Source organism: Monodon monoceros, unplaced genomic scaffold, assembly GCF_005190385.1.
Source record: "Monodon monoceros isolate NGI ecotype Baffin Bay Population unplaced genomic scaffold, NGI_Narwhal_1 Super_Scaffold_7, whole genome shotgun sequence".
NCBI lineage: Eukaryota > Metazoa > Chordata > Mammalia > Artiodactyla > Monodontidae > Monodon > Monodon monoceros.
This window is the reverse complement of record NW_021703784.1, coordinates 100984633-101008809: the sequence shown is the minus strand read 5'-3', so window position 1 is coordinate 101008809 and position 24177 is coordinate 100984633. Positions and strand designations below refer to the sequence as shown.

The window sequence follows — 24177 nt, the reverse complement described above, 5'->3', positions numbered from 1 at the left end:
ACACGGGCTCGAGCCCTGGTCCGGGAAGATCCCACATGCCGTGGAGCAACTAAGCCTGTGCACCACAACTACTGAGCCTGAGCTCTAGAGCCTGTGAGCCACAACTACTGAAGCCTGCATGCCACAACTACTGAGCCCACGTGCCACAACTACTGAAGCCTGTGTGCCTAGAGCCCATGCTCTGCAACAAGAGAAGCCACCACAGTAAGAAGCCCACGCACTGCAAAGAAGAGTAGCCCCCACTCAATGCAATTAGAGAAAGCCCGCGTGCAGCAACAAAGACCCAATGCAGCCATTAATTAATTAATTAATCATAAAAAATAAATAAAAATGCATTGTTTCTCATTAGAGTATGGGTCGTCTGGGTGGTTCTGCTGATCTGGGCTGGGCTTGACTGATCTCAGTTGTGCTCACTCGCGGTGCAGGATCAACTGCAGGGCGGGGAGGGGCTAGTTAGTCTGTGATGGCCTCAGCCCATATGACTCAGCTATGCTCCATATGGTCTCTCTTATCTTCAGCAGAGGAGACTGGGCTTGTTCTCATCGCCCAAGTGCGGGTCCAAGAGAACAACAAAAAACGGGCAAGCTCTTTTGAGGCTTTCAAGAGACACTCCATCACTTCTGCCCCATTTCATTAGCCAAACCTGTTCAGATTTAAGGGGTGGGAAAGTCGATGTTTCAAAGTCACATTTCATGGGGCATTATGGATAGAAGCAGGAGAGAACTGGGGTTATTTTTACGTTCAGCCTATCATACTACCTTCCCCTCTTTCTTCAAGTGAAGGAGCTTACTCCTGATTCTGTTTTCATCCAGCACTCCTAAGAAGCAAAACAAAACCCAGCCCGTCATAAGCACTTTGTTACAATAAGGAAGATACCGGAAACATTGATTTATTTACCTTTGTGCACAAAGGGACAAGAGACGAGCTGTAAGTTTCTTTAGACACAGAAAATGGCAATTTGTGTATTTTTTAAGTTACTGGGGAATTCCCTGGTGGTCCAGTGGTTATGACTCTGTGCTTTCACTGCTGAGGATGTTCAATCCCTGGTGGGGGGAACCAAGATCCCACAAGCCACATGGCACAGCCAAAAAAAAAAACAAAAACAAAAACAAAAAAAGCCCACCACCAGCAAAACAAAAAACACTCAAAAAATAAAGTTACTGTATCAGCCAGGATTTAATCAGAGAAACAAAATTACTGGGAGCGATTATAGGCAGTAAAGATGTATCATATGGATAAGACCCTACATAATTGTGAGGGCTGATCATATAAGACTGCCATCTTTGTTTCTGGTGCTGGAGCTAAAAGATGGCAGGCAGAGAGCTGGAATGAATGTGATGTGAGCTGAGGGAGGCAAGAATGAACTTGCACCTGTGAGAATAAGCTAGTACCCACAGGATGGACCAGAACCTGTATCAGTCTCTCACTGCGTCTAAGCTTCCAACTTTAATGAAGCAGATGACCCACAGGAGAAGCTGGCACTCCACCAGGGAGCTAAACATGCACCTGAAAAAAGAGTAGCAGAAGCTGGAGAAGCTGTGGACCCAGGTACTGCTCGATGCTAAAAAGGTGAGCTAGCAAATGAGGGTCATTGTGAGGGAGATGCAACTCCTTCTGGAGCCCCTGCACCAACCTTCCTAGTGGAAAAAGGATACAACTCCTGTTTCACTTCTACTTCCCAAATCTTACACAAAATGTCACTCGTGGCCCACACTAAAGAGAACTATGCAGAGAAGGGAATTCTGGGAAGCAGTTCCAGCTTAGCTAAAATGACACTACAAATTCGTTGCAGTTTCAGATGTTAATTCGAATATTATTACCCATGGAGACCAGTTAGCACTAAAGGCCTTTAGAGATGAAAGGTCACATTCCTGAGGCCCTCAGATTCACGCTGTGGTTAGTTCCACCATTCCAGAATTGATTGTGAGATTAGTACTCAGTAGCTGGCAGACTCTCACGTTGCTTCCCTTCCCCTGTAGTGTGGACGATTATGGTAAAAGGACCAAGTGGAAACCTCTGGAATTGTCCCCCCACCCCTGCGAAGTTATAAATCAAGTGATACGACAACCTGAAGAACCTGCAGAGCTTAGTGCCACCTTTAGGGGTTTGAGAGATGCAAACGTGGTGATTCCAGGCATATCCCCTTCTTATTTGCAGGTGGAAAAGCAAGCTTAGTGATGTGGCAATGCCAATCACAGCTGCAATTCTAGATTTGAGATCTTTATTGGAGAAACTCAGTATAAACCCCAGCAACTGTTATGTGGCTATTGAGCTAGTGAATGCTTTCTCTTACATTCCCATGAATATGGGAATTTACACTGTTTGCATTTACATAGCAAGGATAACAGTATACCTTTACTGTCTTGTCCCTGGATTATGCCATCTTCCAGCAAACTGCAAGGTCCAAAGGGACGTTGACAGTCTTGACAACACAGAGAATACCATCTTGACACACAATTGAAGCTATTATGCTAACTGGACACTATGATCAGGAAACAGCAAGCATTAAACATATGTGTGCCAAAGAGCTGGAGATGAACCCCATGGAAGTTCAAATTGCCTGCCACATCAGGAAAGTTTCCAGGGGTCCAGAGGTCTGGGGAATGTTGCATGTCTCTTCTAAAGTGAGAGACAGGGACCTCACTGGCAGTCCAGTGCTTAAGAATCCTTGCTTCCCCTGCAGGGGGCGTGTGTTCGATCCCTGGTCAGGGAACTAGGATCCCACATGCCACGTGGCACGTCCAAAATAAATAAATAAATAAAATATAAAAAATAAATAAAGTGAGAGACAAGTTGCTGCCACTTAACACTACATGTCATGAAGAAACAGGAGCAATGTACGGTGTGACTTTTGGATTTTCGAGCCAACGTAGGTCCCATTGGGGCAAACTGCTTTGACTCATTTTCTGGGTAACCTGTAAATCTGACAATGTTCGATCTGGATCTAAAAAAAGCTCTTCAAAAGTCCAGCCTGTGGTGCAAGCTGCCCTACCACTTGGGCATTATGCCTAGTAGATCCAGGTGCCTGACTTAGGTGTCAGCCAAAGATGCCATGTGACATCTCTAGCAAGCCCCAATAGGAGGACCACAGCTAAGACCCATGGAATTTTTGTCATGCTATCCTCTGCCAACGACTATTCTATCCTCTCAAAAGCAGCCTCTGGCTTGCCTCTGGGCCCTGGTGAAGACTGAATGACTGATTTATGGAACACCTAGTGATTATCAGACCCAAATGTTCATCATAAACTGGGTGTTATCTGACCCACAGAATCATGAAATTAGATTTTCACAGTTGCATCCCATTAGAAATTGAAGTGGTATATATGATACTGGGGGTAAGGTATAAATTAGCAGTTTGGGATTAACAAATACACGCTAATACATATAAAAGAGGTAATCAACATGGACCTCCTGTATAGCAAGGGAGGTCTGACCCAGAAGACACAAATGAATTACATGAGCAGGTGCTTCAGCCTACCGTGATGTCTGTTTCTAATGCTTCATCTCCTTTCCCTCTGTTTACACTCAAAGGCTTCAAGGGGAGGAGGAAAAAGGACAGGCCTGGTTTATGAAAGACTTTGCACAGTAAGCCAGCGACAGCCAGAAGTGGACAGTTGCTGCACGACAGCCCCATTCAGAGTTCACCCTGAAAGACGGTGGTGAAGAAAAATCCTCCCCGTAGGCAGAACTTTGGGCAATACATATATTATCCACTTTGTGTGGAAGGAAAGAGGGGCTAAGGTGCAGATTCATATGGGCTCTTGAGCAATATCTGATGGGCTGGTCATTTACAGAGACTTGGAAAGAACACAACTGGGAACTTGACGACATGATGGTCTAGGGAAGAGGTCTGTGGATGGCTTCTTAAAATGCTCACAAAATGGGAAGTTACTCATGTCCCATGTAAATGCAATGTAAGGTAATCAGTGCAGGAGTCCTCACTAATTGGATGAGATGACCCGTTCTATAGATTCAGCCAGCCTCTTTCCTCAACTAAATTGGTGCTTTTTCAATGGACCGATCACAAAGTGGGAAGCCACCAGATTTCTATATGTCTGTATAGGAGATGTCTGTGTTCTTCGTCCAGGTTTTCACACAGTTTTTTTTTTTTTAATTAAGAAAAAATTTATTGTGGTAAAATATTCATTAACATAAAATTTGCCATTTTAACCATTTTTAATGTACAATTCAGGGGCACTGAGTACACTCACACTGTTGTGTAACACTCACCGCGGTCCATCTGCAGAACTTCCCATCATCCCCTTCCCACAGCCTCTGGTAACCGTTATTTAACCTTCTGTGTCTATAAATGTGCCTATTCTGGGTACCTCATTTGAGTGGAACCATATGATATTTGTTCTTTTGTGTCTGGCTTATTTCACTTAGCATAGTGTCTTCAGGGTTCATCCATGTTGTGGTATGTTGTCAGTAGTTCCTTCCTTTTAAGGCTCAGTAATATTCCATTTTATCTATGGACCACATTTGTCTTATCTCTCCATCTGTCCATGGACATTTGGGTTGTTTCCACCTCTTGGCTGTTGTGGATAATGCTGTTACAAACAGGGGTGTATGAATACCTGTTGGAATCCCTGCTTTCAATTCTTTTGGTGCATACCCAGAAGTGGACTTGTTGGATCATAATCACAGGGGTTTTTTTGGTTTGGGGGAGTGGTTTGGCCACGCACGTCATACCACGTGGCTTGCAGGATCTTAGTTCCTTGACCAGGGAGGGAACCCACTCCCTCAGCACTGAGAGTGTGGAGTCTTAACCACTGGACTGCCAGGGAATTCCCCATAATCACAGATTTTTGTTTTTTGGGTTTTTTTATTAAAAAAATTTTTTTTTGGCTGCATTGGGTCTTTGTTGCTGTGCGCGGGCTTTCTCTAGTTGCAGCGAGTGGGGGCTACTCTTCATTGTGGTGCGCGGGCTTCCCATTGCGGTGGTTTCTTTTGTTGCGGAGCATGGGCTCTAGGCGCGTGGGCTTCAGTAGTCGTGGCACGCAGGCTCAGTAGTTGTGGCTCGCGGGCTGTGGAGTGCAGGCTCAGTAGTCGTGGCGCACGGGCTTAGTTGCTCCATGGCATGTGGGATCTTCCCAGCCCAGGGCTTGAGCTCGTGTTCCCTGTATTGGCAGGTGGATTCTTAACCACTGCACCACCAGGGAAGCCCACAGTTTTTTAAACATGCTCAAGTTAAGTCTTTGTTGCATCAAGTTAACCATTTTGCAGCATCATTCTTTTTTTCATCTCCAGGAGTTTGTGACACCTGTTCCTCCCTGTAAGGAAAGTAGTGTATGTGGCAACAACAGGTTTTTGTTTGTTGGGTTTTGATTGGTTTTGGTATTTTTCTTCTTTTTTCTTTTTTGGTCACACCACGGGGCGTTCAAGATCTTCCCCAACCAGGGATCGAACCTGAATCCCCGCCTGTAGTGGAAGTGTGAAGTCTTAACCACTGGACCGCTGGGGAAGTCCTGGTTTTGTTTTTTTATAACAGCAGTGAAAACTCTTTTGGAGCCAACTTTTGATGGAAACACCATCAGTTCAAATGCCAAGACAGTTCTTCCAAGACAGACCTTTTGATTCTAGATATGAAGAAAACATTAATCATGTCTTGGCTGTTTCTATGTAAAAGCTGTTTGCCACAGAAAAAAAAAAGTCTTGATTACCAGCATCATTTACAAATCTTAGAAGTGGCATTTATCAGTGAAATCTGTTGACTCACCAGCCTGGATAAAGAATCTGTTATTTTTCAGCTAATTACCAAGAAAAAAAAAAAAAAAGTTCTTCAGCATCACGTGACATCAATACGTTGTGTTGTCACTCTCTCTGAGAGTAGAATGCTTACACTCTTTTGTTGAGCATCTTGCGCTAACACGTCACTCATATAATTTTACATGCCAGCATTATTGGGTTCTTTTTCTGGACAATTGGTCTGTTACAAATAACTTGCTCTTTGAGCCTTTGTACTAAATGTAGCCTATAAAAGCCTTACCCTGTTTGTTTTGAGATACGATAGGTTAAAAATTAGCACATTTATTTGTCAAACGGCTGTAATTTGTAATTTCGTTCTCTTCAATTTTCCTGAAGCCATTGCTACACTTGTAAATGGTAATTCTTCATCGCTAACCCTACCAGATTTGTCCACAGTCCTAAGCTCCTCCTCTTTCACTTCACACCTGATGATAAAACAGCATCACGCGGAATCGCTAGACACATTTGTAAAACACAAACACTAATGAGACATACAATAGAAGGGCATCATATATAACTAAACAGGAAACTTGCAACAAGATATGAAATCATGCTGAAATTCACTTCTAACCTGCATAATTCATGTTTTATAGTGTCCACATCAGCAGCAAAGTGGCAGGGAGGCTGCTGCGTCGAGGCGAAAATGATTTCCTTAGAAGAAAAACTTCCTCTGATTTTCCATCACACCAGAAAGAGTGTGAGTCAGTCATCTGCGCCTAAGGGGAGGTGGAGGGGGGTAACCAGGAGGGCGAGGCTGAGGTCACCTTCTTTACCACCGCCTATCCGGGCAATACCGTGTTCACACATGATCGACAGACTTCCTGATCTCACGCTGAAAACTGAGCAAGGCCCCGCCCAACGAGCACTGCAGACGGGGCTGAACAACGTTTCACAAATGGTTTCCAAGGCTGCTCGATTACTGTCCCTCACTGAAAGTGCTGGCATCACACAGCACATGAGTTTCAAAAATAATGCTGAGGGTTTTTTTTTCTCGTCGCAAGACAGAATCCGTAAACTAGAAAGATCTCAAGGCTAATTCCGTGGTTTTGCAGAACGCAGAAATCTCTGCCCTAGAATATCGATCCTGTCTGCTTGTTGATCCACGCTCTAGCCTATAGGAACGGTGGGAAACAGGGGTTCCCGGCCCAGTGCTTTAAACCCAAGACCTGGAAGTTCTCACATTACTTCTGCTCTCACCCTTTGGCCACGCCTAGGTGCAAGGCACACTGGGAAATGTCATCTCTAGCTGGGAGGCCACGTGCCAGGAAGAGGAGGAGAATGGATTTGTGGAACAATTAGTAGTCCTATCACAAACTTTTGCCTTGTCTGCTACTGGTGACAGACACTGAGCCCTTTGAGGGCTTTCATCGCTGGGAACCTGATACCCAACGCTGCTATGGACTTGGCTGTGACCAAGCACTCAGGAAGCAGCTGTAGTCAAACGAGGGACCTGAAAGCTTCCAGAAGATTGAGCAGCTCATTTATACTCTTTGAGCCACAGTACCTTCCTCTGTAAACTGGGGGTAAATAATATTCATCCTGTGAGGTTATTGTGAGGATTATATTAAAAGCGCATACAAACCCATAGAATATACACCACCAAGAGTGAATCATAATGTAAACTATGGAATCTGGAGGATGGTGCTGTGTCATTGTAGGTTCATCAATTGTAATAAACGTACCACTTTGGTTGGAATGTTAATAATGTGGGAGACTATGCATGTGGTCAGGGCAAAGGCATACGGGAAATCTCTGTACCTTCCCCTCAATTTTCCTGTGAACCTTACATTGCTTTAAATGAAGTCTTGTGGGCTTCCCTGGTGGCGCAGTGGTTAGGAATCTGCCTGCCAATGCAGGAGACACGGGTTCGAGCCCTGGTCCGGGAAGATTCCACATGCCGTGGAGCAACTAAGCCCATGTGCCACAACTACTGAGCCTGCTCTCTAGAGCCCACGTGCCACAACTACTGAACCCCGTGTGCCTAGAGCCCGTGCTCCTCAACAAGAGAAGCCACTGCAATGAGAAGCCTGCGCACCACAACAAAGAGTAGCCCCCACTCACCGCAACTAGAGAAAAGCCCGCGCACAGCAACAAAGACTCAATGCAGCCATAAATAAATAAATAGATTTAAAAAGAAAAAGAATTTCTTAATGTAGGTCCTCAGTAAATAATGGCTGATGGTTTTATTTTAGTAATAACCCAAGAGAGGTATCTCCTCTTCATCCCTGTCAGTGATGAAGGAGAGAATAACGATACTAATTAACATTTATTGTGCTGCAAGTATAAGTTTTACATATCTTAACTTTTTTGATCCTTTGAGGTAGGTGTTATTATCCCCATTTTACAGAGGAAGAAACTGAGGCATAGGAAGATTAAGCAGCTAACCCACGGCCACACACCTACAGTGGAGTTGGGCAGTTTGAACCTTAGAGCCAGTTGGTATCTAGGTACAACTGGGGACTGGACCATTTGGCTTCTTGAAGTTTTTTCCAGTAACAGAGCTAAACTTGCTAAAGCAACTGCTGGGGCCTGTGATGTCACCCCAGAATTCTCTGTCCAGCTTTCCCATTGACCTGCTGGGTCACCTTGGGCCAGTCCCTTCCCCTTTCTTGACCTCAGTTTCATCCTTTTACATTGAGGAGGTTAGACACACCGATCCTTGATTCCGGACTGTAGCCCAGGAGGAGGCATTTGGGAATTAGGCCTACTAAGGGGCCTGTTTGTGACATCATAGAGGGGAGAATTCCATGAGAAGTCAGGCTTTCCTAGAAGCCCCAGTGCCACAGCTTAGGCGAGAAAGGCAATCCAGGAAGGGCTCTTAGGCCCACATCTTGAGCTTTCCTCAATCCGGGGTTCACAGCATAGCCATGGATCAACCCTCGATGGCTGAAAAGGCTCAAAGTGAGGCAGACACTGATGACTCAGATGTGTTCTCTCACCCCAGCTCACCAACCACACACCACAGGCCAGGCCATGGTGGAGTCCACCGCCATCACCGAAGGGTGTCCGGTCCCCATGGTGAGTCCCACCATCATGGCATATCCCCTCATCGTGATGGATCTCAAGACTTCCATGACAATGCCTTCTCCCGCCATTCCCACCGCTTCCACCACTCCTCATCCCTCTTCCCGGATACTTCCTGTGGTGCTTTCATCTCCCACCATTCCTATGGTGAGAACCACTTTGATGATGAGCACCACCACGGTAGCAGGAGACATCATGGGAGGCCCCACCAACATAGGGAGTCCTACCACCATGGCATACTCCAGCAGCACAGGGAGTCCCACCACCATGGTGGGTTTCACCACCACAGTGAGGTTTCCCACCATAGTGGGCTTTATCACCAAGGTGTGCCTTACAACCATAGAGACATCTCCCACTCTGGTAGCCCTGCCCAACACAGTGAGGCCCATCACCATGGGGGGCACCACCATCATGAAGCCCATCACCACAGAAGGCCTGCCTCCATGGGGTCCTACCACCGTGAAGAGCACCTCCACGGCCACCGTGACGAGCACCAGCACAGAGAGCACCAGCACGGTGCACATCCTCGTGATTACCTCCACCGAGAGCACCGCTATGGGGAGTACCGTCGTGGTAGCTCCCAACTCTCTGGCCCACACACGTCCCACAGTGTGGCCTCAGCCTCCCTCGGCTCTGCCTGTTCTCGTCAAGTAGCCCCCCAACCCAGCAAGCCAGATAGACAGAGCTCGGCCTTCAGCTTGGCTCGTTCCCTGAACACAGCGTACTCACACCCTGCCCAGACCTCCAGCAAAGTCCATCCTCAGGGCTCCTCCTCTAAAACCTCGGAAAGCTGGCCCGAAGAAGACGAGCAGATTCAGAAGCACAAAAGTGAGTCTTGGCTTGTCCCCCACCCCCCAACTCCAGCTGCCTGGCCCAGATTCCAGGCCTGAGTCAGGCCCTGCACGTCCTTCCGCAGATCATGAGGCTTGCTTTCACCTGCAGGTGTATCCCATTGGCTATTCACTCGCCTGACTGTTCACCATCCAATCTTTTATTTCTGGGATTAGGCACTTCTCCAGACTGTCGGTTGTTGGTTCATGCAGTCACTGCTTTATTCATTCGCATGTTCACTTCTCGAACATTTCCTCTTCTCTAGTATGAAAGCTGGGGGTGATCACTTATACAGCTGATCCCAGACTACCCAGTGAGAGGGGTCTAGCATCCGTATCAGAACATTTACCACCGTGGATTGTTTGTCCATGTTTCCCCCACTGAACTGTGAGTTTCTTGAGGCCAGAGGCTGGAACCAGTGCCTGAATGAGGGCCTGGTTAGAGGGCAGGGAGGGACTTTGGCTGTTAACATATGATCCCCCAAACTTGGCCCCTGGTAGTTCCGTAAACACGGCATCAGCTTCACAAACAAGCAGTGAGGGATGAGTGTCTAGTTGTTTGTGGGCAGAAAAGTCAGCCAACAGGGGTGATGTTTCAGCAGAATCTTGGAGGGAGAGGGAGAGTTTACCGAGAGGATGGGGTGGCGAGGAGGATGGGGTCTTCCGTATGTAAGTTGCCACGTGACTTAAAGAAAAGCATGGAGGTGTAGGAGCGTGAGCTCAAGCAGACCTCAAATCCCAAGCAAGCTGGCATCTGTCGGGGAAGGGGTCAAGCCTGTGGCTCCTATACCAGCACAGGACTAGCATGGAGGCACCTGAGTGAGCTCATGGCAGGCAGGCCTGGGAGGGAGACCGGATCGCCGTGTCCCCTTCCCCCATGGGCTTGGCTTTCTGGCCCTTTCACAGCTGGCCGAGCCCCACGAACCCACAAGAAGCTGCACACTGTGGACCTCTTCTATTTGTTGTGGGAAAAATTAAGCCACCTCATTTGGGGCCTTTCGAGAATGCTCAGGAAACTGACTGACTCCCTGGCCTTTGAAGCCTTCGTCGTCTTCATCGTCTGCCTCAACACCATCATGCTCGTGGCCCAGACCTTCGCTGAAGTCGAGGTCCGGGGTGGTAAGAGCCAGGGAGCCCTGTTCACATGGAGAAGGCCACTGATGTTGTCCCAAGCCTCCCGTGGGCCGGATCAAGTGCCAGGGGATTTATATCGCTTATCCCATTTAATCCTCACCCTGGGAAGTAAGCGGCATTGCCCGGCAATAGAGTGAGGCTCAGAGAGTTTTGCTGAAGTCAACCAGCCCGCCAGAGGCAGAAAAGCCCAATAAATTTGAGGTTTGCTGTTTTGGACTATAGCCACCAGGTGGCGCATCAGCTCTAAGTATGCTGCTTTGCGGGAAGGATGCCCAGAACCCAGGTCAGCTGGAAGGGCCAGGAGATTGTGCAAACAGGAGGCCCTGGAGGGATGAGGGTGGGAAACCTGGGAAGATGGTCCCTAAAACCCTGGGGAGCAAAGTGAAGGTAAGGACCTGCCACAGGTCCCATAAACTAAGGAGAGAAGAAGAGTGATGTTTCTTGCAAGCTGTTTCAGGCTCCATTCTAAGCCCTTTACTATGTGAAAAGCTTTTTTTTTTTTTTTTTTTTGCCGTACGCGGGCCTCTCACTGTTGTGGTCTCTCCCGTTGCGGAGCACAGGCTCCAGACGCGCAGGCTCAGCGGCCATGGCTCACGGGCCCAGCCGCTCCGCGGCATGTGGGATCTTCCCGGACCGGGGCACGAACCCACGTCCCCTGCATCGGCAGGCGGACTCTCAACCACTGCGCCACCTGGGAAGCCCGTGAAAAGCATTTAATGCTTGTGAAAATTCTATCAGGCAGGCTCTTATTATCACCATTTTATAGGCAAGAAGAGTGAGTCACAGAGCAGTTAAAACACACAGCCACTGGGCAGAGTCAGGTTCTCCCTGAATGGCTGAGTGTGAGGTTCCAGTGGGGAGGAGGAAGGAGAGGCTGGGTTGCTGCGGAGACCCCTGAGTGAGACCCCCCTCCCCCGTGTCCCCCACAGAGTGGTACTTCATGGCCTTGGACTCCATCTTCCTCTGCATCTACGCGGTGGAAGCTGTGCTCAAAATCATTGCTCTGGGCCTCAAGTATTTTTTGGACCCCTGGAACAACCTGGGTGGGTAGGGATGGGGCGTGTGTGTGTGTGTGTGTGTGTGTGTGTGTGTGTGTGTGTGTGTAGTGGGAGCCCCTGAACTGCCCAGGGGCGACAAGAGCAGGGGGTGTTGGCACTGGGCAGGAGCCCATTACACCCAGGTGCCCCTGTTTCTGTAGATTTCTTCATCATGATCATGGCTGTGCTGGAGTTCATGCTCATGCAGATCAACTCTTCCTCCATGCGCGTGGTCTACAACCAAAGCATCTTCCGCATCTTCCGCATCCTCAAGGTCTTCAAGAGCCTGCGAGCCTTGCGAGCTATCCGGGTCCTGCGGAGGCTCAGGTCAGCGGACCCACAGCTGCCCACAAGGAGGCTGCAGACTCCAGCCTGCTTTTCCTGCCATCCACTAGGATCAATCTCTTTATTTTCCAGAGAGGGTCTGGGACGCCCCCCGCCCCAAGTCACCAGCAAATCAGGGGCCTCCCACCCCTGTAATCAGCAGTGTGACACCTGTAGTCGCTCCGACTGCTAGACACCGATCCCCACCCCACTGACGCAGCCTCTCTCTCGACCTCTGCCCACAGCTTCCTGACCAGCCTCCAGGAAGTGACCGGGACCCTGGCCCAGTCCTTGCCGTCCATCACCGCCATCCTCATCCTCATGTCCACCTGTCTCTGTATCCTGTGCCACGGGGGTTGGGGTGGGAGAGTGAGATGCTGCAATGGATGGAGTTGGGGGGAGGGACCAGGAACTGGGGGTGGCAGGGAGAGAGGAAGAAGGGGAGAGAGGACCCTGTGAGCCTGGTTTGGTCCTCAACAGCCAGTCCTGTTCTCTGTGGTGCTCCGGGCACTGTTCCGCTACTCTGACCCCAAGCGCTTCCAGAACATCTTCACCACCATCTTCACCCTCTTCACCTTGCTCACCCTGGACGACTGGTCCCTCATCTACCTGGACAGCCGAGCCCAGGGTAGGGCAGGCCTCAGGCTTGGTGGAGGGCAGGGGCTGGCTGAGTGGGCAGACCCTGAGGGCTCAGTTACCCCATCTGAAAAGTGGGGCTTCTGAGGCTGGCTGGCAGGGGTGTGGTGAGGACCGGCAAGGAACTGACAGCTCGAACGACCCCCTCTCTCCCAGGCGCCTGGTGCATCATCCCCATTCTCATGATATATATCATCATCCAGTACTTCATCTTCCTCAAGTGAGGCCCCCACTGGCCTGTGCTCCCCAGCTTCACTTCCCCCAGCCTAACCCCGGGGCACCCCCTCCCCTCCCCGCTCACCATGGCTCTGCCACGATGAACCCAGAGGAGGGTTCAGGGCCTCGCCTCCAGCCTCCTCCTGTCTCCCGCCCCAGCCTGGTGATTGCCGTCCTGGTGGATAACTTCCAGATGGCCCTGCTCAAAGGCCTGGAGAAAGTGAAGCAGGAGGTAGTGAGGGAGTGGGGCAGGGGGACGAATCAGGAAGACACGGGGAGGGGGACACAGAAGCTGGAGGGAAGGAAGGAAGGTGCTCCAGGGATGGGCAGACATGGGACGCTGGCAGAACTGAGGCCTCTTCTTCGCAGAAGGCCTCCCAGATCCATGAGAAGCTACTGGATGACTCACTGACAGAGCTCATCGGAGCAGGTACCAGCAGCCTGCTTCTTCCCAGGCAGGCACAGAGCTCCAGGCTCAGCTTTATTTATTTATCTATCTATCTACCTATTTATTTATTTATTTTTGGCCACGCTGCGCGGCTAGAGGGATCTTAGTTCCCCAACCAGGGGTCAAACTCAGGCCCCGGCAGTGAAAGCGCCAAGTCCTAACCACTGGACATACTGCCAGGGAATTCCCGACGCCCAGCTTTAGAGTCTTAGAACCTGACACTCAGGAGAACTTTCAGAGCTTAGAACTTCGGTCCAAAAAGCTCCACGACTAACCGCCAACAACCAATTAAACTGATAGTCAATTCTTGAAAGACCCATTTGCAGAACAACTAATTAGCCAAATTGTGACGCACCAAACATTCGTTTCTGTTAATAACTTACAAAGTTTATAGCAGGTGGTCTTATATGAGGTGGCTTCAACTGTCTTTGAGGCTTTTGTCAAGGTGTTATACCCACTTGTCCAGAGTCACTCAAAGTGTCTATAAAAATTGAGTCTATAAAAATGAAGTTTTCTGTACATGTTCATCTTTACACACCTGACTTTCTGGGTAAATAGATTTTGAGCCAATTGCTTTGCCTCCTGCTTAAAGACCTTCAGAACTTTAGAATCGGAGCTCCAGAATCCCACTCTTAGGATCATCAACACCAGAGGACTAAGGGCCCTCAGGGGTCACCTGGACCCCCACCTGCCCTCTCCATCATGAACACTCAGTGCAGAAAAGCTTAAGCAAAAAGAGGAATTAACTGTCTTAAATTATTAGCAACTTGAGAGTTCATGGGCTTTCAGGAACGGCTGGATCCAGGACCCAATGATGGTTGAGATTTGGTCTCCTTCCAGTTCTCTGCTCTGTGGCTCTCTGTGTGGTTTTGTGCTTAGGGTGCTCTCCCTTTGTGGTGGGAAAGTGACCACCTGCAACTCTAGTCCCAAATCCTCACAGTTTAAGTATCCCAAGCTCTTCCAGCAGGGGTCCCCTTCTCCCAGCGGTTCGAACAACATCCCAGAAATGAATCTCCTTGGCTCAGGTTGGTCACCTGCCTATTTCTGAACCAATCGCTACGGCTGAAAGGATAGGCTATTCTGCTTGGCCAGGCTTGAGTCACATGTCCTCAGAGCTGGGGGGTGGGGTCAACCCCAGCTAGGCAACATGCACCGAAAGGGGTGGGAGTGGTTCCCCAGGAAAACTGGGAAACTTTTACCAAAAGAAGAGGGAACGCATGCTGGATGGGCAAACAAACAAAACACACTCCATGCCCGGAGAAACAATCTCTTTGGGGTCATCCTGGACAAAAACCCCGTTAGCTCCTGTTTGACTATCTCCATGACACACGGGGTTTCCTCCACCTTCTCTCAATCCAGGCAGCGTCTTGACCTCCCCCTTCTTTCCCTACATGCAGAGCCTGAAGAGGTGATAAGTGGACACACTATACAGAAGCAGCTCATTGAGAAAAAATTTGGAGGCATGACTGAGAAGTAAGGAGATGCAAAGGGAGGGGAGGCCTCAGGTCTAAGGGGAGAGGTCCGGGGGCCAGATCGGTGGGCCGCCGTGGGAAAGGGGCATTGCCCGCCTCTCTGGAAGGGCGGTAGAGCCCTAAGGCTTATGTAGAGCCTGTGGGTGGGATGTGGAGGCCTTGGGTGGCTTCTGCTCACTCAGAGTCAGCTGGTACCACCAAGAGAATCCCACCAGCAGCACCTGAAGGGCCACGAGAGCCCCTCTGAGGCCGAGGGTCCAGGGCAGGGGCAGCGGACAGAGGTTGCAGGAGCAGGGGTTCTGCTCGTCTTTTTGCTCCAGAAGCATCCCTGATCCTTGCTCTGGGCCAGGTTCTGTGAGGACTCCAGAGGCCCAAAGCGGACACAGACTAGCACCTATCCGTGAGGGGCCCCCTCTAAAGACCTTGGCGGGGCCACGTAGGGTGGGTGGACTCCAGCTGGCTTCAGGGATGGGGAGGGTGGGTCGGGAAACAGCTTGGTAAAGGCCTGGGAGGCAGATGTCAACGCGAGTGGCCGGCTGGGCCAGGACAGCTGGGGACTTGTGGCTGTGCTCATGGCCAGGGGTCCTTGGCACAGACTCCTGCACCCTGGCTCTCAGGCCTGCCTCCCCAGAGAACCAGCCTGACTGCTGGCACCTTCCAGGCTCTTCTTGGCCACCGACAGAGCTTGAGCGCCAAGCCCTCCATGATCACGGCCCCGCCCCACACCTCCAGCACATCCTGGCTTTACGTACAGCACAGCACATACTTCTCCACCTTCAGGCCTTTGCCCACACTGTTCTCTCTGCCTGGAATGTTCTCTGGCTGCCAACACCAGGCTCAGGTGATCAAGAGCCGGAAGAACTGAGATCCAATCCTGCTCGTTTCATCTCCCGGCCGCCCTCCCGGCTGCGCCCTCCCGGCCGTCCTCCGCCCTCCACCCTCCACGTTCCAGATCCTGGTACCTTGGCCTGGGCTCCTCTGTGATGCTTTCCCTGGGGGTTTCTCGGCCTCCAAACTCTTCTCCACTGGCCCACCTCCACCTCCACTGACAGTGGTCTTGTTTTCGTTGTTTAGTTTGTTTGAATCTTTTTTTTCTTCCTTCCTTTTTCTTTTTAATGATTTAGAGACTGATCTTTGTTAAACGTAGTTTTGGCTTTCCCTGCCTTCCCCGAGTTTACAGCCCTACAAGGCCTCCTGTCTCCCTTAGCTTAAGGTCCGGGTGCCCTGCTTTGACCTCCCCTGGATGTCTCCACCTTGAATTCATCCGTCCCGAGGCACACCCTGGCCCCCAGTACACTCCCTGCTGCTCACAGACCTTGGCACACCAGAAACCGGGTCTGAGCTCAGCAAACCCTCAAGTGTCTTTCAAGCTCAGCTCAGTGACGCTTCCTCCAGAAGCCTTTCCTGATCCCCAGTACTTGGGTGAGGTTTTCCTCCTCTGGGCCCCTCGATGCCCTCTGTTTATACTTATCACAAGTGTAAACACCCTTGGTTTGCTTTCCTGGCTCTGCCACAGACTGAGCTTCTTAAGGGCAGCGGCTGTTTCTTATTTGTTTCTATGTCCTCGGAGCACCGTGCAGTGTTCTTTGATTTCAGGGTTATATGATGGCTGGATTGATAAAACAGGCTGGCAGTGAAGGAGTTAATGAATGGGTAGTGGGTGGGGCTGGGGGTTTAGGTGGATGGCTGACTGTGAAGGGGTGGGGGGCGGGGCCGGGGAAGAGCAGGTGGATGGAGGGATAGGTGAGTGAGGGAAAGGGCGGGGCGGCCCCATGGGTGAGGAATGGCTAGATAGACGGGTGGGGATGTGGGTAGGTGGTTGAGTGGGTGCAGGAGTCAGCATGGGGTAGCTTGGACGCATGTAGGCATGGGCGGTTTGGAGGTAAACAGTTTAACCGTCAGAACCCTCTGTGGTACCGGCAGCTGGTGGCAGCAGGGGCGCGGATATTTGGAAAAGGAAATATACCATGGAGGGCCACACACAGAGAAGTGGCGCCTGTGGCTGGAAATGGAGGCATGGGGTGCTGTGAGTGGGGGGAGAAGGGGGCTCTGGGGGCTGAGATGGCCCAGCCTTGCCTCCCCCCCGCCCCCCCCCCCCCCCCCCCCGTGCCCTCAGGCAGCGGGAGCTCCTGTTCCACTTCCTGCAGCTGGTGTCCGGGGTGGAGCATTACCAGCAGAAATTCCGATCCCAGGCAGCTGTCATCGATGAGATCGTGGACACCGCGTTTGAGGTGAACCAGGCAGGACCTGGGAGGAGCCAGATGGAGGGGGAGGGCACTGGAAGGCCGGGCCTCCGGGGCTTTGCCTGGAAGCCGCCCTGAGTAACAGTGGTGTGGGCCTCTGGGAGGCAGAGGGCTGGCGCCATCACCTGCCACCCCACCCCGCAGGCTGGAGATGAGGACTTCAGGAAGTGATCCCCAGAGTGGCAGCCCGAGTCCAGGCTTCAGCCTCTGGCAGGCTCTCCCCCAGGTCGGGCCAAGTCCCCATCTCTGCTGGAAAGATCACTGGGCCTGCAGGGCTGGGCCCCAACAGAGCTTTAAAACCCCAGGTGGCTCCGTGTCCTCCCTGGCTGGGCCCGAGCCGCAAGGGAACCTGTGGGCCTGCACGCACGTGCATCCTCGAGCATGTGTGTGCGAGTGTTTCAGGTGAAAGGCTCTGTCCTTGGATCCCTCCCTGCCCCACTGGGGCCTGGCATCCTGGCCTGGCAGGGCCTTAACAGCAGCCAGCGGGGTGACGTGGAAAGTGGGCCAGGCTCAGTGCTGGAGGGAGAGGGAGCGGTCACCCTGTTTTGGGGAGGGAGGCCCGTCTGGCCCAGGAGACAGGAGAAAAAGAACAGGACGGTTGTCAGGGCCCGAGGGACCAGGATGCTCCAGAAACGAGGTCTCAGAGCCCAGGCCTACCAGCACCGTCAGCATCCAGCAGAAGGGTGCCAGCTTGATGGGGGCAGCCTGAGCTCAGAAGGCAGAGGTCACCGCCATGCCCTGCCCTGCCTGGGGTCAGGCTAAAGAGCCTCAGTGAGGGGAGGGAGGGTGGAGGCTGCTCAAGTCCTTGTGGCCTCGGGGTGGGGGGCCGGGTGTGTGGAGTGGACAAGCCTCTGTTAGAGGGAAGCAAGGGATGAGTTCCCCTGCTTTTAGCCTGAGCCTGGGCAGGATGCCCAAGACGGCGGCGGGGCACTGAGCACTAAGTCAAGCCCAGCCAGAGGGAGGGAGGCCTCCCACCAGATGGGGAGTGAAGCTAGCAGAATGAAGCTGGAGGGGATCGGAACGGAACCCGGGAGTGGGAGCTGAGAGGTGACAGACAGTTTTGCCAGCCACCCCGCTACCTCCAGTGTGGACCAGACAGTGGTGACGTCTTCGGGCCCCCGGACAGAAGCAGCGCGTCTCCTCCCTGGCCCGGCCGAGGGTGCGGGCTGGCCCAGGGCCCGGGCATCGACTGTGCGGAGGAAATGCCATCTGGGATTTGGGCACAGATTCCGGGGGTGGAGAGGCCACCTGGCCTCACCTCACCCCACCACCTCACACACTGATTCAACAAGCATTTCCTGCCACTTCTCACCCCGTGGCAGCCACTCAGGAGGCTCCTGCTGGGTGGCACATGGGAGCTCTTCCAGCGGCTGCCCAACCGCAGGCCCCCGGGCTGTCTGCGCAGCCATATCCGACAGGCTTGAGCCGCTGAGAGGCTGGAAGTTTTCCCTCCATCCCTCATTCCTGTCACACTCAGCCCCTCAAGCTTCCAGGTGGGAATCAGTTCATTTGCCATCTCCCCATCCCCACCCCATACGGCCTCCCAGGGCTCTAGAGGGCAGGGCCTGGGAGCGGGGGCTGTTCCTCAGTAAGTGCCAGCATCGGCAGGGAGCCAGGCAGGCATGAGCAGGCACGAGGCCTGGCCGGCCGGGCCCCAGAGTGCTCTCCACCGCCACCCTGTCCAGCCGCCTGGGCCTAGGGGTGCCCACACCTCGTGCTCCCACAGGATCTGCTTCCTGCCCATCCTGTCTCAGGCATGGGTGTGTGTCTGTGCATCTGAGGAACAGCTCCGGCTGGGGCAGGTGTGTACCTGGGGCTGTGTGTTTTGGGGTGTATTCTCCAGGTTATCCTCGGGATGCGGGTGTTGCTTCTGTGTGTGTGTGTGTTTCCGGTTTGCTAGGTTATATGTGTCTTTTTCTGGATATATGTGTGGTGTCTGGGAGCAATCTGAGGGTGCATGGTGGGTTTATGTGTCTGTCTGGCGTCTTGCGAAGTTCTGGATGTGTGTGTGTGCATGTGTAGTGAGCGTTAATTCCAGCCACAAATTCAGGGGCGCAAAAAATGTTCCATCTCTTCTTTAAATGACATTGAATTGCATCTGTCCCCTTATCCCTCCTACGGACAGTGGATTTGACCTCGGTCCCCTTGGCGCTCCCTGCCAGCCCCTTGCAGGCATCTTGCTCAGGACAAAGCACTGGGGAGTCCTTCCGGCATGTGGTCCACAGGGTCCAGCCTTCGTGGTCTCTTGGCCTGCAGGGGCTCTGCCATGTCTGGGCCACATGCTGGTATAAGAATCTCACAGGCTGAGAGCTCAGTGCACTGGGGCCAGGCTGGCTAAATCTCCCACGCGCCACTCTGAGTCGTCCTGCCAACTGAGAAGAAGCAGAACTCAGGTGCGGCTCAGAGCCTTCACTGGCTCCCGTCCCTTTCCAGTCTTGGGGCATCATCCCTCTCCTGTGACTTCGTCTCCGAACCCATAACTCTGCCAATATTGGGAGTCTCTAGAGGTTCGTTCCTCTACGTCTGTGATGCTGGGGTGTTCGGGGGACCCCAAATTTGGGAGCTGAACTTTGCACCCTTAGCACCGTCTGGGCTGAGACAGCAGAAGCTCAGCTGTGGGTGGTGTGGGCACCCTGTCAGCTGGAGGCAGGTGTTGGGAGCTGCCGAGAGTGGGACTGGGGAACAGGAGAGGGAGGAAGAGTGAGGCACTCAGAAGAGACCAATGCAAGAAGCAGTGCTAGCAATTTATTGCCACACATATGGTCCAGGAACCTGACATGCCCTCCACCGATGCGCTCACTCCTGCCCAGACCCGCCTGCTCCCTCCCTCCCCCAAGCCCACAGGGGTCTACTACAGGGTCACACAGTCGTGCTTTAGAAGTTGGAAGGAGTTCTGCCAGGGAACCATAAGGATCTCAAAGTCACAGCGCAGCTTCTGCAAATAGATCATGAGGAAAGAAGGAGGGGTGAGCCCAGGCCCCAGGCCGCCTGCTGCCCACAGTCAGCCCTGTGCCTGCAGTGCTCCGGGATGCAAGGAGGAACATCAAGTTAGATGCCAGGACCAGAGCCCAGATCTTTCCAGCCCAGCCCCTCACTCCACGGGGAGCCCCAGCCTGCTCCTCTCTGCACCTCACACTGCTCTCAAGGCTGAGTCATCCAGGAGGCAGGGACAGGGCCAGCCGCTGGCCACTGGGTGAGCTGATGCCTGGCTGGGGGCAGGGCTGTTACCTCCTGCTGCACCCCTGCGGCCAGGGGGCAGGTGGTGAGGTCTATGTGGTCTCCAGCCATGGCATTCTTCCGACAGGCCGTACTCCCCATCTCCACGGTCAGGTAGTACTTGATGCCTGCCACCAACTGAGGCAGAGGTGGGGGCAGGTCAGGGGTGCCGGGGGACAACCTTTGACCTGGACCTCTCACCTCCCTCCGTTTACTCCCATCTCCCATTACCTTCCCTAGGACATATCCAGCACACCGCCTTTGGGATTCAGGTCTGGGAGGGGGGGAGAGGAAGGGCGGGGAGGGGGGCGGCAGGCAGTTCTGGTGGGGAGCCCTGGGGAGAGGGGCAGAGCCTGGGCCACGCAGGAGGCTGAGACCCAAGTCCACACAACTGCCCCATCTCCCTCCCCCCCCCCCCCCCCAACTCGCCCATCCCGGCAGGGATGGATCTTATTCGAAATTTAGATATTCTGTTCCGCAAGAAGTTTTGGCATTAATTGGATTTTGAAAAATATGTTGTATTAAAATGCCACGCTGATTACTCTTGTGTCGCCCCCTCCATCTGCGGCCCGGCTGGGGCCGCGCTCGCCTCCCACGGCCCCGCCCCGCCCCGCCGGCCGGGCGCACCTGGCTCTGCGCCCGGAGGATGGTGGTGTCGCGGAAGTAGTAGATGCTGTTGCTGCCCATGTTGTAGCTGGCCATGGCCGCCTGCGTCGCCTTCCGCACCTGCGGGTCGTTGGGCGACAGGTCCTGCCGCTCTCCGACCTCGCGATCCCCCGGCCGGGCCCGGGCGTCGCGGGGCAGCGCCAGGAGGCAGAGCGCGAGCAGGGCCAGGCCCAGCGGCAGCAGGAGCCTCGGACGCGCCATGGTTGCCGGCGTCGGTGTCCAGCCGCGGGCCCGCGCCGCTTTTACGGGCTGCGCGGCCCCGCCCGGCCCCGCCCGCCGCGTGCCTCCACCGGCGGGGAGGGATCGCCGGGCCTGGGCAAGGCCGCCTTCCGGGCGCCTAGGGGGACAGCGGACAGCCCCGAGCACACCTGTGTATCACGACGCTGCGTGCCCTCCAGGCACACCTAGTCCAGTGAGGGAAAGGGCAAGGACAGCCCCCAGCAACAAGTGCCACCAGTGGGACAGTTCACAGAGGCCCATCACGTGTGAAATACCAACAACAGCTACCAGCAAGCTCTGAACTGTCTCCACTGTGTAGCCTTGGAGAAGTTACTTAACTCTCACGGCCTCAATTTCCGCCTCTGTGAAACGGGTTGCTGTGAGGATTCAATAAGTAAAGGGCTTAGGGGAGGCCAGGAGCTGTATAAACAGCAGGTAAGTAGGAGATGTTACTGCGCCAAGCGGGGCACTGTTTAACCCTCACAACCAGCATGATGTGGGGATCAGTAATGTTTCCACTTTACAGAGGAGTAAACAGGAGAAAGAGGGAACAACTGATTTTGCCCAAGGACACCGACTGGTAAAGAGTAAACGGTGACACTGGCTTTTGAGCCCCAGCAGTCTAACCCAAATCTGTGCTCTCAAGCCAGACTGAACCCAAAGAATAAGAACTGGCCAGAAGGAGGTGTGAGGGTGGTCCCAGCTCTGCCATTTACTGCCGGGGGGACTTCCAGCAAGTCCCTGGACCTCTGGGAGCCTCAGTGTCCTCATCTGAAGAAATGTGACAACTCTCGTCTTCTAAGGTTGTGCTGACAATAATGGCCTGAGACTGGGTCACCCACAGGTAAACTGGGCCTGTGCTGGAGGTACCAGCAATATAGGGCTATGATGTTTTTTGGAATAATCTGACAATCTATAAAACACAGCATTGAAGTAGTCAACACGGGAAAAGTCTGTCTTTTGTTGGAATGTTTTAGAATTAGTATTTTAGAGTTCAGGGTCATTTGTACTTTTAATCACTTGTTGCCAGGGGGAGGTGGGGCTTTTTGCTCCTGGGACACAAAGATCTTATTAGTGCTTAGGGCCTCCAAGGATCTTACCTGGGGTTTGGGACAGGCTGTGGTTTTCAGTACCCACCAAAGTGTTGGTGCTTAAAAGTGTTGGTGCTTAATAAGTGGTAGCTATGATTGTGATGAATATCGTGAGAAAGCATCCAGCATCCCCCCCGGCACCCCCACCAATTCTCGGCCTCTCAGAATCCCAGGGCCAGGAAAGGCACTGATTTCTCCCAGGGAGACCAGGACCAGTGTGGTCACTGCCCAGTCCAGCTACTTACTACCCCACCCTCTCAGCCCAGCTGTGAAAAACAATCTTTGGATGCCAAGGGACAGTCTCAAGTTTGTTGTGGGCTCAGGTGTCTGCCTTAAAGGGACAGACCCATTTGTGTGAGAGCTGGCAAGAGCTTGGCTTGATGAGGAGGCCAAGGTCAGGCAGGAGCCCAACCCGAGAGAAGCTGGGAGTGGGGGAGTAAGAGGCCCAAGCCCGCAGCCCAGGGGAGAGGTGGAGAGGTAGCCCCAGGGGGCCAGGAGTCTCCTTGGGTTCTCCTGGATCTGCTCTCCTGTTACTTGGAACTCAGCTGTGGCCACACTTAAACTCCAACAGCTCCCTGGGAAATAAGCCAAGGCCCAGTCTCTGACTCACCAAGGGCCAGTGGGTCCCCAGCTCACTTGCCCCTACTCTACCTGTTATTCCTTTGTGCCGACACCAGCAAATCTTTTGCATGCCAACCTAACAATTTTCAAAGACTTTTCACCCACTGGTCTGTTCTCGTAAGCACCCTGAGTAAACATCACCCTCATTCTGCAGATGAAGAAAGCTAATCAGAGAGGTCAGGACACTTGTCTAAGGTCACTCATTCAGCTAGAAGTGGTGTCCTGGTGAGAAAAGAGGGATGGGGAAGGGAAATTAACAATTATCGGGCTCCTGATATGAGCCGGGCCTTGCACCAGGGACTCAACATATGTTCTCTCATCCTCGTAACAGCTCTGCAGAAGCAGTGATTATTACTTTTTACAAGGAGGAAATGCAGGGTCAAAGGGGAAGGGTCAGGGGTGGGCGCTGGGGGGCAACCATGTGCCAGCATCCTAGTGTGTGAGTTCTGGACCACTCCACAGGGATATGAGGTCTGCTGTGCAGAGGGAGGCTCCCTGGGGGTGCGGGTGCCCCGGGAAGGGTTTTCCCAGGGCTGGGTCTCATCTGGAAAAGAGTCTTAGCCTGGACTCCATTCATGCTTAGACTGGACCACTCTGGCTTCCAGAAGGAGGCCTGGGCCAGGTTTGAGCTCGGATGGGCCATCCCCACTGGCCACAGGACACAGCTTTCAGTTTTGCTGTGACCCAGACATCCCAACCCGGGTTGCCCACGGCACCCCTCTCTTGTCCCTGGCTGATGGGTCTTGCTGACCAGGGTGGGCCCTCGATATCCCCTTCACCCCAGGATCATGTCACCCCGGGCCTTCACGCTGCTCCCAGAACCCTCTTCCTTGAACCTTGAGCTGGGCCGCAGTTATTCCCTGCCCAGGGCTCGTCTCCCCTTTCCTGATGGATCATGTCCTGGAAAAGGGGCTGTGTGGCAAGGAAAGCTGCGATCCGACCGTGCTTAAAGCTGCCCTCTGGGGAGAAGCTCTCCCAAGTGCCCTGGGTTTTGCGTTCATTAGCTGGTTGAATCTTCACAAACCTGCACCAACTGACAGAGGAGAAGACTGAGGCTCAGAGCAGTGAAGCAACTTGTTCCAGGTCGCACGGAAGGAACTGAACACAGAGCCAGGCCTGGTGGGCTCTTTCAAGCTACCATCCTTCAAGGCCAGAAGTGACAGTAGAGAGAGCCCTGGGTCCCTGCAGGGAGGAGGCAACATGGAAGGGGGGGTGCATGTACTTCACACCTTCTGGGCACATACTTCACACG

The 24177-nt window shown here is 52.9% G+C and overlaps 2 protein-coding genes across 2 annotated transcripts; one reads left to right on the top strand and one right to left on the bottom strand.

Annotated features, from left to right (window-relative positions):
* The first annotated feature begins 8615 nt into the window (after window positions 1–8615).
* CATSPER1 (cation channel sperm associated 1) lies at window positions 8616–17416 on the top strand. Its single transcript, XM_029209416.1, has 12 exons — window positions 8616–9600; window positions 10509–10721; window positions 11666–11779; window positions 11935–12100; window positions 12343–12434; window positions 12582–12725; window positions 12890–12953; window positions 13109–13181; window positions 13322–13379; window positions 14795–14870; window positions 16986–17100; window positions 17257–17416. The coding sequence occupies exons 1-12, from the start codon at window positions 8616–8618 to the stop codon at window positions 17281–17283; spliced, it is 2127 nt and encodes a 708-aa protein (XP_029065249.1). The 3' UTR covers window positions 17284–17416.
* A 2413-nt stretch (window positions 17417–19829) lies between these two features.
* CST6 (cystatin E/M) lies at window positions 19830–22177 on the bottom strand. Its single transcript, XM_029208442.1, has 3 exons — window positions 20956–22177; window positions 20341–20466; window positions 19830–20047 (listed from the first exon to the last, which is right to left on the bottom strand). The coding sequence occupies exons 1-3, from the start codon at window positions 21193–21195 to the stop codon at window positions 19964–19966; spliced, it is 450 nt and encodes a 149-aa protein (XP_029064275.1). The 5' UTR covers window positions 21196–22177; the 3' UTR covers window positions 19830–19963.
* Window positions 22178–24177: the final 2000 nt, after the last annotated feature.

Bases quoted from the DNA above. Each gene is read 5' to 3' on its own strand.
- CATSPER1 (XM_029209416.1), top strand. From the start codon at position 8,616: ATGGATCAACCCTCGATGGCTGAAAAGGCTCAAAGTGAGGCAGACACT. The intron at 10,722-11,665 runs GTAAGAGCCAGG...TGTCCCCCACAG, and splicing joins TGAAGTCGAGGTCCGGGGTG to AGTGGTACTTCATGGCCTTG. The intron at 13,182-13,321 runs GTAGTGAGGGAG...TCTTCGCAGAAG, and splicing joins TGGAGAAAGTGAAGCAGGAG to GCCTCCCAGATCCATGAGAA.
- CST6 (XM_029208442.1), bottom strand. From the start codon at position 21,195: ATGGCGCGTCCGAGGCTCCTGCTGCCGCTGGGCCTGGCCCTGCTCGCG. The intron at 20,467-20,955 runs GTGCGCCCGGCC...CCTCTGCCTCAG, and splicing joins TCCTCCGGGCGCAGAGCCAG to TTGGTGGCAGGCATCAAGTA. The intron at 20,048-20,340 runs GTAACAGCCCTG...ATCTATTTGCAG, and splicing joins CCGCAGGGGTGCAGCAGGAG to AAGCTGCGCTGTGACTTTGA.